Here is a 19,517-nt window from a genome sequence, read left to right on the forward strand (position 1 = left end):
CAGACAGTTGTGAGATAACCAACCTGTGGTTGCTGGGAATCAAACACAGGTCCTCAGAAGAACAGCCAAGTGTTCTTATCACTGTGCTATCTATCCAGCCATGGAAAAGTCATTTGTAATGCCATAGTATTAGCTTCTTTGCTTAGCTTAGCAATATCTTTTTCAGGGTACAGTCCTGGTTAGTTTTTTGCCAACTGGACACAAGTCATCTAAGAACTTCAACTGAGAAAACTGTCGCCACCACAATGTCAATAAGCAGTATGAGACACATTTTCTTGATAAGTGACTGATTTGAGAAAAACTAACCTACCATGGGCAGTAACATCACCAAGCTCAAGGACTTATAATGCTTTACCATAGTCACACTACTGTCAATTGTTGAGATGCCTATCTCAGACTAATATTGTCTGATTTTGCCTTTGAGGTCTCTGTGTGTTTCAATTCTTTTCAATTTCCTATAAATAATGAAATTGTAACAAAATCAAAAATAAAAATTTAAAAGTGGGCAGAAGTTGGCAGTGGTGGTGCATGTGTTTGATCCCATCACTTGGGAAAAGGAGGCAGGAGGATAATCTCTGAGTTTGAGGCCAGCCTGATCTAAAGAGCGAGTTCCAGGACAGCCAACGCCACACATGGAAACTCTGGCTTGAAAAACACAAATAAATAAATAAACAAACAAGAAGAAAGTCTAACAAATTCAACAATCAAAAGACAGATGACACAATTCAAACTGATGAAATCATTAAAATGGAGAGATTATCAAAGAAGTGTTATAAACGACAAGAAATATATGAAAACAAACAAGTTAAAGTCATGACATACATTCACTCAAGAGGCACGGGCAGGTGGCTCTCTGTGAGTTTAAGGCCAGCCTGGTCTACAGAGCAAGTTCTCAGCTAGCACAACACAGAGAAACTCTGTCTCAACAAAACAAAAATTATTATTATTATTCACTGTATATAAGCATTTTAAGCCAAGACATGATACCTACCTGAATGAAAACATGAAGACCTGGTTACTACTAGATATATTTGAGGAAATGGTTTATTGTAGATAGGAGGCAGGACAAAGAGATATCTAGAAAATTCCAGCCTGAACTAGGCCAGTGGGCTGAACCAGGTCATTAGGGGACGGGAAAGAAGAGAGGAAGCAAAAAGAGCACATGGGAACCAAGAGCACTAAGGAGTGACTGGAAAACAGAAGTTTGGAGAAGGGAAACAAAGCTCAGGAGCAGGGACTGAGGGACTGAGGGACACTAGCAACCAGTATCTACATTAATATGTTAAATATATACTTCAGTCATTTGTCCTGAGTTTCTGTGATACCTAACATGGTTTGCTATTAGCTACTCTCCTTAAGAAGAGGAAAGACAGGAAAATAAGTGCTGCCAAAGAAGAAGAAATAAGCCAGAAGTAATGGTGCTTAGGGGTCAAAGGCAGATGGATCTGCATGAGTCTGAGGCCAGCCTGTTTTACACAGCAAGTTCCAGGAAAACTAGAACTACATATAGACACTATGTCTCAAAAAAGAAAAATAAGGGGAAAAAGGGAGGTGAAGAAATAAACCCTCAATAAAACAAAAATTAGAAGGTTCAGAGTTTCTGAAAAAAATAAAACTCTGAGGCTGGAGAGAAGACCCCAGGTTCAATAATCATCATCAGTATGGCTAAGAACTATCCCTAATTCCAAGTCCCTTTTTGGTCATCTAAGGCACAACTTATGCATGAAGTACACATACACTGGCAAAACTTCACACATGTAAGTAAAACACTAACAAAAGACATAATTTTTCTATAAGAAATGTTTAATGAGTCTTCTATCAGATAACATAAAACTAGTGTTTACAATAAAAAACCCAAATCTTTTTCTTTAAAAAAAAAAAAAATTCCTCTTATCCCCCAAACCATTACAAACTTTTGTTTATGGAGGGGCTAGGCAAATATAATGCTAGGCCCCTAATAACTCAGTTAATAACTAGGCCTGAGTTCCTGCCTCTTGAAACTGAACAAAATAGTTTCTGAGGAAGACATGAACAAGGAGCAACCAATCACTAGCACCCCTTGACAGTGAAGACAATGACCAAATAAAGACAAAGCCTGGGATTGTTCAGACATGCCCAATAATGTAGAAGCTATATCCATTAGCCCTAACTAATTAGAAATGTACTAATATAATTGCCACTTGCATAAGTCAATCCCAGATAGAATCATCACACTGCTTTTAGAATTTTAGCCATGTAGAACTGTTTTCCTCTAGTTGTATAAAAGAGACTGCAACCTTTTCTTGGGGGTCACCATTCACCATTTGCCTTTGTGTTAGATGTGCACCCTAGCATGCTGGTACTTCTATTTTTGAGATTTAAAAAAAAGAATGCTCTTGATTGCTTGAATGGGCAAAGGTCTTTTCTGGGACTTCTCCAGGACCCTAATAGTTTACATAAAGGTCCTACTTGATGCTCAGATTTAAAAAGTTCACCCTTCACCTCTTCTCTTTTTATTTCCTTTGAGCTTTTAAAATAGTCTATGGAAGCTAGAAAGGTGGCTCAGTGGTTTAAAAACACTTGATGATCTTAGCTTCACTTCCAAAACAAATGATAGCTAACAACTGTCAGGTGGAAACCAAACTCCATTGTCCCAAATTCTGGGGGTTATGGAAAAGTCAGCATTTCCCAAGAACTTGTGAAGCTGATTCCCTGCTACCAAAGGAGAAATTTCCCTATTTACTAGAAGAAAGGTGTGTGGTGCTTATTAGCATACAAAGCTCATGTTGGTCTCCAGGCTTCCTCAGTACACCCAATACACCACCCCTACCCTAAATTTTTCCAGCTCGTAGACTCCCCTATCCCCAGCTACTCACTCTCCTTATAACCTTCCTATTCTTGCTTACTTTCTCTTGTTTCATCTCTAGCTCTTCTCCTATAGCCCTCACCATGCCCACTCTCTCTATCCCTTTGTTCTGCTTTGATATCTCTCAGAATATGGTGCTGCCCATATTCAGTCTACTACTTTCTGTCTCTGTTCTGGATTCATTCAGATGTTTCTGCTTGTTCTCTCTCTCATACATACAATAGGCGATGTCCCCAGTTAGTTCCTTAGGTAGCTGAGGATAGGGAACCTGAAATGATCCTATCCTATAGCAGTACTGATGAATATCTTGCATATCACCTTAGAACCTTCATCTGGTGATGGATGGAGATAGAGACAGAGACCCACACTGGAGCACTGGACTGAGCTCCCAAGGTCCGAATGAGGAGCAAAGGAGGGAGAACATGAGCAAACAAGTCAGGACCATGAGGGGTGCACCCACCCACGGAGACAGTGGGGCTGATCAATTGGGAGCTCACCAAGGCCAGCTGGACTGTGACTGAAAAAGCATGGGATAAAAACGGACTCTCTGAACATGGCAGACAATGAGGGCTGATGAGAAGCCAAGGATAATGGCACGGGGTTTTGACCCTACTTCATGTTGTGGCTTTGTGGGAGCCTAGCCAGTTTGGATGTTCACCTTCCTAGATATGGACGGAGGGGGGAGGACCTTGGACTTTCCACAGGGCAGGGAACCCTGACAGCTCTTTGGACTGGAGAGGGAGGGGGAGAGGAGTAGGGGGAGGGGAAGAAATGTGGGTGGAGGGGGAGGGAGGTGGGAGGCTGGGAGGAGGCGGAAACTTTTTTTTTCCTTTTCTCAATAAAAAAAAAAAAGAGAGAGAGAGAGAGAAAAAAAAATTTCCCCAGGAATGAACAGAGGGTAAATATACAAATACAGGAAAAGCATCCATACACATAAAATAAATTTAAAGTAAAAAAAAAAATTCTTTAAAAAAATTTAAACCAACCAATGTCAAGACTGTGAAGTCGGAGTCGGATCTCAGCAAAAATTGGAAAAAAACAATTGCCACCTGCATTAAAAAACCAAGTGTCCTTCCTTTCTGTGTTTCCTTCTACACTGACGAGCCTTGACTTGTCCAGATACTTCAAATGGAGTTTTGACCTTTTTCTTTGCCACCTCAAATATATTTCTGACACAATTAAGGAAAAACAGGCAGAAAATAAATTACCTATCCCCTCTCTCCAGATTTTAAATTCTGTTGTTCTTATTTTTCTGTAGCAAGGCCTTGCCAATGCTGGCCTTTTTACCCCAAGCTGACCTCACACTCACAGTCCATCTTACCCTAGAGTTGTGATTACATGCTCCTTCATAGTAGACTTAATCTCTTAACATTCTACCATAAAAATAGAATGGTTTAGAAACAGGTGTGCCTACACCCAAGCCAGAAATTCTGATATGGTGGGCTGGAGAGATGGCTCAGAGGTTAAGAGCATTGCCTGCTCTTCCAAAGGTCCTGAGTTCAATTCCCAGCAACCACATAGTGGCTCACAACCATCTGAAATGTGATCTGTATGCCCTCTTCTGGCCTGTAGACAGACACACAGACAGAATATTGTACACGTAATAAATAAATAACTTAAAAAAAAGAAATTCTGATATGGTATAATTGAAAGATCAGGAAAGCTATTGATATTTATATGGCAAGGACCCAGACATTTTAAACACTGAGATGCATAGAATGAAGCAGTAATCTCTATTAAGTTACAGGCCAGCCTGCTCTACATGCCAGAAATCCAGTCTTTTCTTGTTATGTCTTGCTATTTATTTTTATGTTTATGGGTGGTTTTCCTACATGGATGTCTGTGACATATGTGCATGCCCTATTGTCTACAGAAGTCTGAGACATCAAATTCCCCAGATCTGGAATTATAAGTGTTGTCAACTGCCAATATGGATGATACTTGGAACCCAATTTGAATCCTTTAAAAGAGAGGCAACACTCTTTAAAGGTTCAACCATTTCTCCACTCCCCTGAAAGCATGCTTTAAAAACTGCATGTTGGTGTAGGAGATCCTTCTGTTTATGTGTTGCTTTCATTGGTTAATCAATAAAGAAACTACTTGACCTGATAGGGCAGAGCTTAGGGAGGCAGAGAAGACAGAACTGAATTCTGGGAGGAAGAAAGCAGAGTCACAGAGAGCCGCTATGGAGACACCAGGTCAAACATGTTGAATCATTCCCAGTAAGCCACAATATCGTGGTGATACATAGATTATAAGAAAAGGGTTAAATCAAGATGTGAGAGTTAGCCAGTAAGAGGCTAGAGATAATGGGCCAAGCAGTGATTTAATTAATACAATTTCTGTGTGATTATTTTGGGCATAAGAAAGCTGAGCAGCTGGGTCAACAAGAAGCCCGCCCTTTTTATAACAGCATGTCTTGTTGGATGAAAGTGGCCCAGTAATTAGGAGGCAGAGACAGAGGTGGATGTCTGTGAGTTTGAGGCCAGCCTGGTCTGTAAGAGTAAACAACAACACTCCCCTCCCCCAGCGCCCAAAAAAAAAAAAAAAAAAACAGGCCCTACAGGCCTGGTGTGCCTCTCCACTCAGTTCTTTCATTAATGACATCTTCTTAGAATGTTTTTACACCTCTACTTAATTGCTTCAACTTTCTCACAGTGCTTAAATGTGCATTACCTTTCTTTGTTTGGTCTCCTTCTCTTGTCTATTGATTTCTCATATTAGTTAATAAGGAATAAACTGAAACACTGGAACTGAGCCAATGAGGAACAGTCACTATTCCTCTTACATTAGGAATAAAAAACTAGCACTTTAGACAAAATGTTCTTGCTTTAGTATTTTAGAATAGAACTTTTACTACTAAAATAAAATTTGTTGTATTGAGATACCTTAAATTGTGTGGTAGCCTTTTGATTTGTTATCCTCAATTGTGGTTTTTGGTTTTTGTTTTGTTTTTCCAGAATTTTATTCGTTTTTGTTTTGTGTTTTGAAACAGAGTTTCTCTGTGTAGTTTTGGAACATTTCCTGTCCTGGAACTCATTCTATAGACCAGGCTGGCCTTGAACTCAGATACCCTCCTGCCTCTGCCTCCTGAGTGCTGGAATTAAAGACATACCTCTTGGCTTCAATTGTGTTTCTAACACACATAGTAAACTGCAGGACAGCCAGAGCTACATACTGAGATCATGTCTAAAAACAAAACAAATAAGATTTGGGGAAACAAGGACCTTCCTTTTTTTCTTTTTCTTTTTTAAAGAAAACAAACTATCTTCTTTTCATTTTACATATCAATTCCAGTTCCCATTCCATCCCTTCCTCTCCAAGTCTACTCCAACACCCTATCCCCATCCACTCCCCAGAGAGGGTAAGGCACATTGCTCCTAGTAAAAACCAAGGCCCTCTTTATTATATCCAAACTGAGCAAGGTCTCCATCCAGAGAATATGGGTTCCAAAAAGCCAGTACAAGCAGCAAGGACACTTGCTGCCACTGCCAGTGGCTCTGCAGTCTGCCCCAGCCATGCAAATATCATCACATTCAGAGGGTCTAGCTAGGTCCTATACAGATTCACAAGTATCTTTCTTAAATGAGTCATGTTAGATAACTACATATGTATTAGCAGGATTAAAGACCACTGAAGAGAGTACCAAAGTCTATCAACCGCTATAACCACCTTTAGACTTATAAGTTCCACTTTTTTCTAGTAACACAAAAAAAACGAAACATCATAATTACGCCTTCATACCATTTAAAATATAAATCTAGAGCAAAAATTCATGTTATCTAAAAAAAGATTATGTACCTGTTAGCATCCACCACAGCAGCAGCCTGCCTTTGGCACCAAAGCATTTATGTCATCACCGGGTGTCTTTCCACTGTCAGCTATGTGACATTTGCAGCCTTTTCAAAGTGCCCAGCAGGCACAGTTGGCCCTCTTTATCTCTTTACCTCGTTTCTCACATCTCTTGCCTCTTTCCCTTCTTTGTCTCTTCTTTCCTCTCTTAACTCTTTTTTTCCTCTCTTACTTTTCTTCCTCTTGTCAGTCTCATTTTCTCAAGTGCCCACTTCAACTCAGCCTTCCATTCTTCCACTCTCCCCCTTACCTAACAAACCTCTTGCACCAACTCTACATCAAAGGGCATGTTTGCTTAGTGATAACCTTGGCAGCGTCAGCCAAACGTACCCACTTGGCCTTCAATTTTATTTATCCTTTCAGGAAAGGACCTGAGTTCAGTTCCCAGCACACATGGTGAGTAGTTCACAACTATCTCTCTGTTCCAAAAAGCTAGTGACCTCTTACAACTTTTTCTGGCCTTTGACGGTACCTGGACTCATATTAGACAACCAATAACACAACCAAAACAGATACATTAAAAAAAAAAATCTCTTAAAAGATTTAAAGTAGGTGGTAGTACACACCTATAAACACAGCACTCGGTAGGCAGAGGAAGAAAGATCTCTGTAAGTTCAAGGATAGCCTGGACTACAAAGAAAGTTCTAGGTCAATTAGAACCCTGGGAGGAAAAAATTAAATGGGGTGGTACACACCTTAAATCCCAGCACTTGGGAGGCGAAAGTAGGTTGATCTCTGAGGCCAGCCTGGTTTACAGAGTAGTTCCAGGAGCCAGAAATGTACAGGAAAAAAAAAAAACTGTTTTGCAAACAAACAAAAATATCTAAAATGCCATGTAAAAGGAATTGGGTAGAGGTATCAGGGCATTGTTGAAGGCCATTAATGAAAATCTACTTCCTACAAATCAAAAAAGAAAAGAATCTCCTCTAGCATTCAGGAGAAGCAGGGTATTTGCCCAGCATGCACACATATTTATAATTACTGTAATTTAAGAATAAGAGACCATGAATTTGAGGAGTGACAGGGATAAGAGAGGCAACAAGAACACAGGGAGTAAAAAAAGTGATGTAAATTTAACACTCATTAAATAACATATTAATTGTTAAAAAAGACTTAATCTGACTGGGTTTGCCAATCAACTTTCTCAGGAAAGCTGATTCACCTAAAGAACCACTAAGAAGATAAGAGAAATAATGATACTAGTAATGAGATATTGTACTAATCCAGAAACTCGTCAGTCTATAAAGTTGCTGGCAAATCTTCAACACTAACCCTGCCTGTTTGTCTGAGTTCTAATTCAAAGGGTCTAAGTTTTCTTTTTTCCCTTTGCAGAACAGGCCAAAATTCTAAGCAAAACTACTATGTTACTCTAGACAAACATCAATCTTTCCCTGTGATAATGAATTCCTACCAATGTAGGGTCTGCCTGCTTTCTTAGACTATAAATTTATGCATTCTTATTCATCTCTATCCTCTTAGGAACTGCTAAGATTTAAAATTTGCTGATAATAGTTTGCTTTTTTGTTTCTCAACTTCAACAATCCTCACTACCCAGGCCCCCGTCTATCATCTAGCCTAAGAATTTCCAAGAGATAACACTTATTTACTGGTAAAAATTATCAAAACTGTTGTGAGAAAAAAAAAAAGGTTTCAAAGCTAACAGTTCTTCCATATTGCTACTAGTGTACAACAAGAAGTTAGAATCCAGACCTTTCTGATGCTGCTACAAAAGTCTCATCCTCTGTGATCTCTTGTGCTGGTATAAAGAGTTGATTGACTATACCAACTCCTAAACAGTCTCATAGACCTTTTAGCCTTTCTCTTCTCACAACTCTAACAAAAAAATCAACTCTTTTTTTCTCTCTCACCAAGAAATCTGTGCTGTGGGATAATGCTCTTGAATACTGGAAAGATTTGTCATACACATTGGTTTAATAAAACACTGAATGGCCAGTAGTGAGGCAGGAAGTATAGCTGGAGCAACCAAATGAGGGGAATTCAGGGAAGAGGAAAGGAAGAGACACAGTCACCAGCCAGATGCAGAGGAATCGAAATGAGAATGTTGCACTGAGAAAAGGTACCAAATTACATGGCTGAACATACACTAGAATTGTAGGTAAATTTAAGTTGTAAGAGCTAATTAATAATAAGCCTGAGCTAACAGGTCAAACAGTTTATAATTAATACAATCCTCTGTGTGTTTCTTTGAGATGAATGGCTGCAGATCTGGGAGGGACAGAAACTTCCATTGACAAGTCTGAGGTAAACTGACTGCAGGCACATAACATGGGTCATATATTAACAAAACCTGTTGTTTAAAGAGGCTATGAGTTCGAGGCCAGCCTGGTCTAACAAGTGAGTTCCATGATTGACTTCAAAGCTACAGAGAAACCCTGTCTCGAAAAAACAAACAAACAAAGAAGCAGATACCTTATTTTACAAAAGTAAAGTGTCTTTATGCAACTCTGTACCATATTCTTCCAAAATTACTAATTACTAAGCATTATTAACAAATGGCTGCTCCCCTGAATATGTTCACCTCAGAGCCTATCTCTTAAACACTTTCCCTTTTCCCTCACTAAAATCTAAATGGTGAATGAAAAGATAAATCCACATAAAAGATTAATGAAACCAACATTATCTGTTAGTATTCAAGATCTTACAAAATAAAACATGTTGAAGTATGGATATAGCTCATCTTACAGAGTTCTTGATTAGTATGTAAAAAACTCTGGGTTCAATAATCAGCACTATGTAAAAGAGAACGGTGATACATATCTGTGATCACTGTCATCTCTACAGTTTGAACTATTTATCTAAGATACATAAGATGAGACTATTTCAGGAGGGAAAATAATAATTCTTTCATGGTTTAAGCACTAAACATAAAATGTCAAAATATTTTCCATCAAGTAATATGCTGAATACAAATACTTAAAAAACAATTAATGCTATCCTAAACTTGCATACCTTCATTTCCAATATAAAAATCTCAATCTAGAGTCATATAACCCACAAAGTAATTCACTAAACATTGTCCTAAAGAAATTTAATAATGTTTCTTAACACAAAAATTACTCCAAAAAGATTCTACACCCTTAGCCCTGAAGTCTAAACAATTACAAATTCTAAATCTAAATTCTAAATCTCTAGCAAAGTTTTCATATTTCAGGATCATGCAAATTTTCCTGTCATGAAATAAACTTCAAATATTCTTTCACTCATCATATTTTTGTTCTATATTACTGTTTGTGTTGTCATTTTAACATACTACCTCTGAGAAACCTATTATTGTCTATGAAGATTAGACTGAGTCAAAACTTTGCATGATCCCTTTGAGCCTTCCCACAGTGCATACAGCTATGTTCTAACAGATATTCAAATTACTCTTAAAAAAAAAATACTTATTCTACGCTCTAGTACACTCCTTTTATCTACCTATAAATATGAACGTGACTCTCTTAAAAAAAAAAAACCTGCTCTATACATCCATACTACAAAACCTTTCCTACACATCCTTAATCTACATATATTTTGTTTACTTTTATATCCATACAAAGTGGTGTCAGTAAACACTGACTTATCTGTTATATAGATAGGAAAATACTTGGAAAACATTTTCATAGCATTGCCAAACTCAAAAAGTATATTGATAAATTACAACCTTTTAATCATAAACAGATGAGTTTAAAATCACTTTACTAAAAAGAATTCATAAATTAACAGAGCAAATAAGCAAATCAGTTTCCATTAATCATTTCATAATTTTATTATCAGTCCTCACTTAAATAGTAAAACTATATAAGCATAAAAAAATAGTCCTACTACTAGTGACTACCAGGATAAAGAGTTGTCTCCTAGAAAACACAAGTTCTTTAGAAAGAAAAACCTACAGAAGTTTGAACTAAGTATAAGACAATCCATCTACAATAATAATTTCTTTTCTATATTTGGTTTGTTTTAAGTGTAGTCAAGGCTAATTATCCTATTAACCAATATTTTCACCACTTTCCTACCATAAACTTCTTTAAATCTACACAAAAGACAAAATCTAAATTTAGAGAAACCATTTTATACCTTAAAATCAAGCTCCATCTTTTTTTTAGTTCATATTCTAAATTTCTTTCATAGTGTTGCCATTAACTTCAACATTTTAAAATAATATTTAACAGAACAGATACAACAGAAAGAGATAGAAAACAAATATGATTATAATATACCTGAAAATTTCAACCACTTACCTTTAAACTAGACTCATAATCTGTATTCACTTTGAACATAAAACCAAGGCGTAAATGAATTTCCTTGGCTCTGCAAAAACTGGGGTCAACATAAAGGACATCTTGAAATGCTCTAGTTGCCCTGAAGAGAAAAGATATATATAGAAAATATTTTAAAAGATTATGTATGCAACACATGTATTCTACATTATACAGGAAATAATCTAGTTTCCTAATGTGCACTGAAACGTGAATGCTATTTTTACACAAACCTATGAGTAAATAATAAAAACAAAAGACAATAAATGTAGTTCAACCTAATCTCTTCTCAAATTCTGCAATTATCTCATGTGATGGCTATTCTTGGTTGTCAACTTGACTACCTGGAATGAACTATAATCCAGAAATGGAGGACAGATATTGAGACAAGACAACCACCACTTTTAATCCAGACCTAAAAGCTGGAAGGCACATCTTTATCCAGGGCCACAACTTCTGCCACCAGCCCATTTAAGGACAATGGGTTAGTTCTTCTCCTGCTTGCCCTCCCTTGTCAGCACATCCATTCCTTTACTGGCCTTGAAGCCTACTTTGGCCCATACAGAAGACCACCTGAAACACCCAGGATTGTGAGACTGACCAACTACTAGAGTCTTGGATTTTCCATTCTCAGCTACCCATTGTTACACTGTAGCCACTGAAAGTCATTCCAATAAATTCATATATGTGTGTATCTATGTACATGTGTGTATGTGTATATACATACACATATAAAGAAATTCATTCCCTAAGTTCTGTGACTCTAGTAATACCTGACTATTACATTTGACAAAATTTATTCTAATAAAATTTTTAGGTGATGAAAGGTGGTCTTGAACTTGCCCTGTAACTATATACATCTTTGAACTTAGAACTTATATCATAACTCCTAAGAATACAAGAATGTGACAAGACTATAACAGCTGATTTCTGAAGAAATGGCAAAGTTCTTGAAAAGGTAAGAATATGAGGATGTTAATGTTACTTATTTGTTATTCTAGAAGGTTTATTTTTCCTTTCATATTTAGTTGACAATCCACTTGCAAGTTAGTATAAGAAAGAATGATTTAGGGCTGGAGAGATGGCTCAGAGATTGAGAGCATTGCTTACTCTTCCAAAGGTCCTGAGTTCAATTCCTCAATTCCCAGCAACCACATGGTGGCTCACAACCATCTATAATGAGGTCTGGTGCCCTGTTCTGGCCTTTCCGCATACATACAGACAGAATATTGTATATATAATGAATAAATAAATATTTTAAAAAAAAAGAAAGAAAGAATGATTTAGAAAAGGTCAGTTTTGAAATTTTCCTGTTCTGTTTCCTAGAGTCTATCATAATTAGAAAGAAAATTATTTTCACTTCAACAAAAAGTATCATCTTAACAGAGAAGTGATGAAACAAAGTCTATATAACCCTCACTGGCCTGGAACTCAAAGAGATATGCATGTCTGTTGGGATTAAGGATATGAGCAACCACAGTCAAAATATATCACATTTTTCATGAATTAAGGACTAACATTCAGAAGCACAGTGTGGTGGTGCACCTTAAAGCTAGCAGTGGGAAAGACACCAGCCTAGTCTACATAGTAAAGTTCCATTAACTTCCTTCTGACTTCAAATGGGGTGAGGAGTCAAAATGGTTCCTGCATTTAATATTATCTTATCTATTACTTAATGCTCAGTGAAGAATGATTAATATCAGTAAACTTTTGAAAAAGTTCATTCTAAATTCTGACATTTGTTGCAAATTAAGAATGGAGAGATGATGCAGTAATTAAGAGCACTTGCAGCTCTTCCAGAGTACCAAGGTTCAATTATTTGAAAACATAAGACAACATTTTACCTCCAGTTCCATCCAGTTTCTGGACTTTGCATGCCTTTAAATGTATATAGTATACTCAGAGATATACACTGAGGCAAATACCAATGCATTAAGAAAAAAAAATACTGTTTTAAATTTAAACATTTAAAATGGAAACATGGCTCAATGGTTAAGGGTGCCTATTGCTCTTGCAGAAAAACCAAATTCAATTTCCAGGTAGCTCACACTTAACTCTAACAACAATCCCAGAAAATCCCATGCCCTCTTCTGGCCTCTTCAAGCTCTGCAGTATATCACACACAAACCCACATTTATATACTAACATGTAGATTTTTTTTTCAACTTACAATTACAAGTTGCTATCGCAATCATTGTAATGGTTCTTATCATTACATTATTTGAACCTACGTTAAAAACTTACTGGTCAGATGATGCGCTTTTGGGAAGAAATCTAACCTAATCAATCTCTAACCTAATCAATAACACACAAGTAGATTCTTAGGTTACAAATAGAGTACTGATGGGAAGAGATGAAAATCTTTGATGGAAGACTCTGTGTGAAGGAGCTAAGTTAGTAAGGACACATTCCCTGGAACAGTATCTTGACATGCTTCCTCTGAATATTTTCTCATTTCAATACAGTGTGCCCACCACATCAAAGCCCACAGCCCAGAAATTAAAGACCTAAATTACTCAAATGTTGAAATCCACAGTGACTAAAAATAAAACAATTTTCCTCTTAAACTATTTCTTTTGGTTATTTGAATCCTAACAAAAACCTATTAAACTTTCCAATATTTGTGTAGGCAGACCAAAGGAGTAAAGAATCAAAACTCATTGGAATTCTAGAAAGGTAAAAATAGGACTACTAAAAATACGAAGTTACAGACATTAATATACTGTACTTATTACATATAGTATACTTCACTGGAAAAACTTAAGATTGTTGTGAACTTACCAATGAAATGCATTGTAGTAGAAGTAAACCAAACCAAGACCATATAAAAAGGCAGCATTCTGTAAAGCAAAATAATTTTTACTATTTTTTCAATTTGTTACACATATTAAGAAATTAAGCAGTTGTTGGAGAGATGGCTCAGTTGTTGGAGAGATTGTGCTTGTAAGAGCACCATCTGCTCTTACAAGACCCTGGTTAGATTACGAATGTCAACACGTCAACACATCTGTAACTCTAGTTCTAAGGAACTTGCCACCCTCTTCTGGCCTCTGTAGGCCAGACCAAAAAAAGAAAAGAAAAAAAAAAAAGCCAAGCATTTGGTGGCACTCACTTTAAATCCCAGTATTCAAGAGGCAAAGGCAGATATATCTCTACAAATTCAAGGCTATCCCACTCTATACAGAGTTCCCAGACATACATAGAAAGACCCTGTCAATATAGCAAAACAAAAAAAATTTAAAACAGGCATATAAGGTATTCTTACTATTTTCCAGGTATCACAATGCATGTAACAAAACAACTGACCAAAGCCAAAGAGAAGACAAGCAATATTGAGAATATTTAGCTTCTTTCCAATCACTCCATCCTAAAGAATGGAAGGGTGCCCTAAAACTTCTCTTTGCAGAAATGCCTAATGACAGGAAAGCCTACAGACAATCTCTTTGTATTCTTCTACTTTGGGGGAATTAGGAGGATAAGTCTTGATATAGCTTTGGCAGACTAGAAACTCACTAAGAAGGCTAGCCTGGAACTCACAAAGATGTGCCTGCTTCTGTCTTCTGAGTGTTGAATTAAAGGTGTGTGTCATCACAACCAGGTTTCCACTATGTAAATTATAAACAGATTTAGTGTTTTTGGTAGTAATAAAAGAAATGCAAGTCTAAATTTGTTTTTAAGTTAAAAGCAAAATATTTTAACCTAAGTCACTTAACCAATACAAGAGTTTAATGTCCAAGTGTATAATCTGTTTAAATTCCAAGTGCTAAAATCTCACTATTCTTTTAAAAGGAAACATAGCTTCATAGTAATAATTACTATAATTTTATGTTGCCTGAATTTCCATTGTTAGAAAAGTTGAACTTTTAAGACAAGGCTTAACAAGTAAGTAAGTCCTTAAACATACCCTAAAACTTCATTTTTCTGGAAACTTCCTCTATACCCTAAATAAACTGACTAGGACTGATATTTAATTGCTAAAAACTCTAATTCTATCTCAAAAAATTTTGTGTATGTTTTGAATCTTAGCAAATACTTTGGCCCATAATACCCATTAAGCTTTTTATTTCTTACTCCCCAGCTGCTTATACAGGATATGTTTCCTATTACACTCTCTCCTTTAAAAAAAGAAAAAGTTATCTAGACCAATTTAGGCCTAAAGAGAAAATTAGTCTTTATAAAATAAAATTGTTAGTGACTACTTTAGAGGCCTACCAGTGACCAGTTCAGGCTCTATCTTTGGGGGGGGGGGGGGGGGGGCTTATTAGTTAAAAGTTGGTCAATAATGCTCCATCAAATGATGACTATGACAAACATTTCCACTAGCCCAGCTTTTCCTCTTTCTGTGAACTATCTAAGGCTTTCCTTCCAATCCATTACTCAAACTGCAGGTACCTAGAAGCACTCTCTACCTGAAATCCACAATGGACAAAAGGCTGGAAATCAAGGTAAGCAATTTTTACTTCCCTTTCTGTTCTGGTTTATAATTTCTCCAGTCTCATTGTTGGGTAAAATGGTCAGGGAAAGAACACCCTTCCCTCCCCCACCCTTATCCCTCCCTCCCTCCCTCCCTCCCTCCCTCCCTCCCTTCCTATCTCACTTCCTCTCTCTCTGCCTCCCTCTCACTTTCTCTCTGCACACTGACTTCCCCAGGCCTGTACACACCTCCTCTAATAAACTCATAAGTGGGTTTGTTGCATGCTCTGCATTCCTTCCCACTCGTGCCAGGCAGTAATTTTATTAGTGCCGTGAAATTCAAGAGGCTCCGGCACTGAGCCCCTCTCCCGTGGTCAGGATCCGGAACCAGGCATTTTTTCTGCAACAACCACGTGTTCCATCTTCCTGAGCCTGAGCACAATTTCTACATACACTACCAGCTTCAACTGGAGAGCTTCCTTATTCTGGCCCACTGCATTCCTGGAAATCTTCTGGTGTTCCTAGAAATGGGAAAACAGTGTCCAACCAGTCTTTATGGCAGCTATGATTGAGCCCTTTGCTGACATTCATGTCTGGATTGCTTCCATTAGCTAAAATTGTGTTTGGATAACCTGGGATCAGTTCTCCCTTTTCTTTTTCTTTTCATTTGGACCACTCATCAGTGGTCCCAGCCATGATCTCTCTGGCTTCTAAGTCACCCCGACCAGAGTCAGTCAGGCTTTAACACCCCGCCTGTAGATATAGGATGTTGTCCTACATGTCCTGCAGTGTTCTCTGCCATTTTATGCCCTGCCTACAGATGGGAGATGTTCCCCTATAAGACTTGTAGTGTCACCATTTTCACAGGTTTTCACAGTCTCAACTATGGGTAAGCAAGCCATTCAAGACCATCAATCCAACCTCCTCCTGGAATGTCTTTTAGAGGCCCTAAAACCTTAGGCCTTAATGCCCTACTTACAGATTCCCACACTTGTCCAACTTTGTTCAAAAAAGTGGACTCGTTACAATTTAGATTAACAATTTAAAGTGGCAATCTAATGGCACCTTTGATCCTGATATTTTTTTTATTTTTAAATGTTTATTTTTCCTTATATTGGGCTAATTTTTTTTTGAAAAAAAAAATTTCCACCTCCTCCCAGCCTCCCATTTCCCTCCCCCTCCTCTCACCCTTCTCCCCTTCCCCCAACTGCTCTCCCCCTCCCTCTCCAGTCTGAAGAGCAGTCAGGGTTCCCTGCCCTGTGGAAAGTCCAAGGTCCTCCCCCCTCCATCCAGGTCTAGGAAGGTGAACATCCAGACTGGCTAGGCTCCCACAAAGCCACAACATGAAGTAGGATCAAAACCCAGTGCCACTATCCTTGGCTTCTCATCAGCCCTCATTGTCTGCCATGTTCAGAGAGTCCGGTTTTATCCCATGCTTTTTCAGTCACAGTCCAGCTGGCCTTGGTGAGCTCCCAATAGATCAGCCCCACTGTCTCAGTGGGTGGGTGCACCCCTCATAGTCCTGACTTCCTTGCTCATGTTCTCCCTCTTTCTGCTCTTCATTGGGACCTTGGGAGCTCAGTCCGATCCTGATATTTTATAGTTTTTTTTTAATTTATTTATTTATTAAAGATTTCTGTCTCTTCCCCGCCACCGCCTCCCATTTCCCTCCCCCTCCCCCAATTAAGTCTCCCCCCAGCCCGAAGAGCAATCAGGGTTCCCTGTCCTGTGGGAAGTCCAAGGAACTCCCACCTCCATCCAGGTCTAGTAAGTTGAGCATCCAACCTGCCTAGGCTCCCACAAAGCCAGTGCGTGCAGTAGGATAGGAGCTTTTTAACTACTGTCAGTGCACAGACTAATGGAAAGGAGTTCCCTTATATCCAAGCCTTTTACTATATAAGCTCTAAGCCTAAGTCCTCTTCCTTGCAAGTTGTTTGCCTGCACACATATTCCTGGACCCAGCTAATGAACCCCACCTTTTTGACCTAAGCAGGCAGCTACCCCCATTTCTTCAGCTCCTACCACCATTCCTTCAGCTCCTACCCGTTTCGTTAGCTCCCACCCCCACTCTCCCAACTCCTACAACTGTTCCTTCAGCTCCTACCTCCACTCCTCAAGCTCCTACCCCCATTTCCTTCAGCTACTCCTCTAGACCACGCTAAGGAGTCCACACCTTCCAAACCTCAGCAGACAGATACTTCTGCTCCTTTGGCCTCTTCAGTTCTCGTGCTTCCCCCACTAACTACTCCATCCCGCTGGACCATTCTTTCTCTCTGGTGCCTAACCGCAGCAGCCACCTGGCTCTGGCACCCACCTTTACACCTTCTCTCACTAGCTCATGTGCTGCTATGGAACCCAACCCTGACCAAGCCAAGCTAGCTGCAGTTCTCCCGTTGCGATAGGTGGCTGGTGTAGATGGACTGATTGGGGTACACGTTCCTATCTCCTTCTCAGAATTCCCCCATATTGAACAAAACTGGGGTCCTATACATCTAACTCTACATTTTCACCAAACACATGTAACACACCCTCCGGGAGCAGAGGAATCTCACTGGGACTATAACACTTAGATGAGATTTTAGCTAGGGACCAGTTTTTTACTTGCCTCCAAGCAGGTCTTCATAAGGCTGCCCTCAAGCCAGTAAACTATAATAAGCTCTCAAAGGTCATTCAAGATATGAAAAACTCCTTCTGCATTTTTGGAACGCCTCACTAAAGCTCTGTTACAATAAACAAACTTAGATCCAGAAACCATGGAAGGCAAACAGTTACTCATGACTCATTTTTTTTTCCCTCAGTGCTAATGTGACATTAAGGCTAAACTTAGACACTTGGAGAAAGGCCCCTTGACCACACAAGCAGAAGTCTTAGAGTTGGCTTTTAAGGTGTACCATGTGAGGAATAACAAAGCCACAATCACTATGACACTCTAGCCACAGCCCTCCAACTGGCTGAGATCACAGAATGCCTTATCCCTGCTGTCAATGCTACTCTAAGAGACCAAATGCCAGAAACAACTAAGGCCAGAAAAACTTTCAATGGAAAAAGAAAACCATGTCATAATATAGACTAATTTAAACAGCTTCGATCTTATCTACAAATCCTGACATACGGAACATAACAAAAGGAAAGTTTTTCAGTCACAACCAAGAAAAATAGGAAATAACACACGAAAAAGCAAATCAAGGGGTAGAGGCACACCACAACAAAATAACACAAATCTATAAACAGTGCTTGCTTATAATTAAAATTTAAGTACCAGTCTCAATTCCTCTCAAAAAACATTTTCTGATGCATCCAAAGAAACACACCTGAACATTAAAGAAAGAAATCGTCTCAGGATAAAAGGATGGAAACAGATTTTTTAAGCAACTGAAACTATGAGGCAAGTCGGTATAACCATTTTAATATTTGATAAGATAGAACAAGCCAAAACTAATCAAAAAAGATGAGAAAGAAAACTATATACTCAAAGGAAAATCCAAATTGGTATCCACAAAGGGTTAATTGAGGTAGGAAGAAAACTAAATGCAGGAAGCTCTGTTCCAAGGCTAAAATACAAGACTAAATAAAAAAGATAGATGAGATGAAACTAAGTTTTTGTTTCCTTATCAGAAATAATACAGCAAGTACACTTAACCTCTCCACTGTAATAACTTCTCAGAAAGGACTGCACCTTAAAGTCTGAGGTATTAATATGATCTTTATTTTAAAAAGAAGAAAAGTGAGGTAGAAATGAGTGATGTCAATAATCAATAATCTTGCCAGGTGGTGGTGGTGCACATCTTTAATCCCAGCACTCAGTAGGCAGAGACAGCTAAATTTCTGTGAGTTAGAGGCCAGAAAGGTCTACAAAGCAAGTTCCAGGACAGTCAGAGCTAAACAGTGAAATCATGCATGGAAAAAATAATAAAAACAGAAACCCACAAATCAATAAACCTGTATCTTGGCCAAATTGTGGTCTTAATTATTCAAATCTGGTTATTCATAGTAACTCTGAAGATATCCTTACAGTCAAAATTCCTCATAAGCTGCTTTTATCAAGTATTTTATCACAACAAGTCAAGTAACTGTAGGGCTAAAAAGACAACTGAATAGTTAACGTTTACTGCACTTGAAAAGAACTCTAATCGTATCTGAATTACATT

The 19,517-nt window shown here is 38.3% G+C and overlaps 1 protein-coding gene across 7 annotated transcripts in view; it reads right to left on the reverse strand.

Annotated features, from left to right (window-relative positions):
- LOC142841994 (histone demethylase UTY) overlaps positions 1-19,517 on the reverse strand; it is a 159,358-nt gene that overhangs the window by 120,206 nt on the left and 19,635 nt on the right. For all 7 annotated transcript variants that reach the window (XM_075958977.1, XM_075958975.1, XM_075958974.1 and 4 more), the window contains 2 exons: positions 13,738-13,796; positions 10,939-11,059 (listed from right to left, as the gene is read on the reverse strand). In XM_075958977.1, coding sequence (XP_075815092.1) covers positions 10,939-11,059; positions 13,738-13,796 — 180 coding nt within the window. The remainder of the gene's footprint in view (positions 1-10,938; positions 11,060-13,737; positions 13,797-19,517) is intronic.

Source organism: Microtus pennsylvanicus, chromosome Y, assembly GCF_037038515.1.
Source record: "Microtus pennsylvanicus isolate mMicPen1 chromosome Y, mMicPen1.hap1, whole genome shotgun sequence".
NCBI lineage: Eukaryota > Metazoa > Chordata > Mammalia > Rodentia > Cricetidae > Microtus > Microtus pennsylvanicus.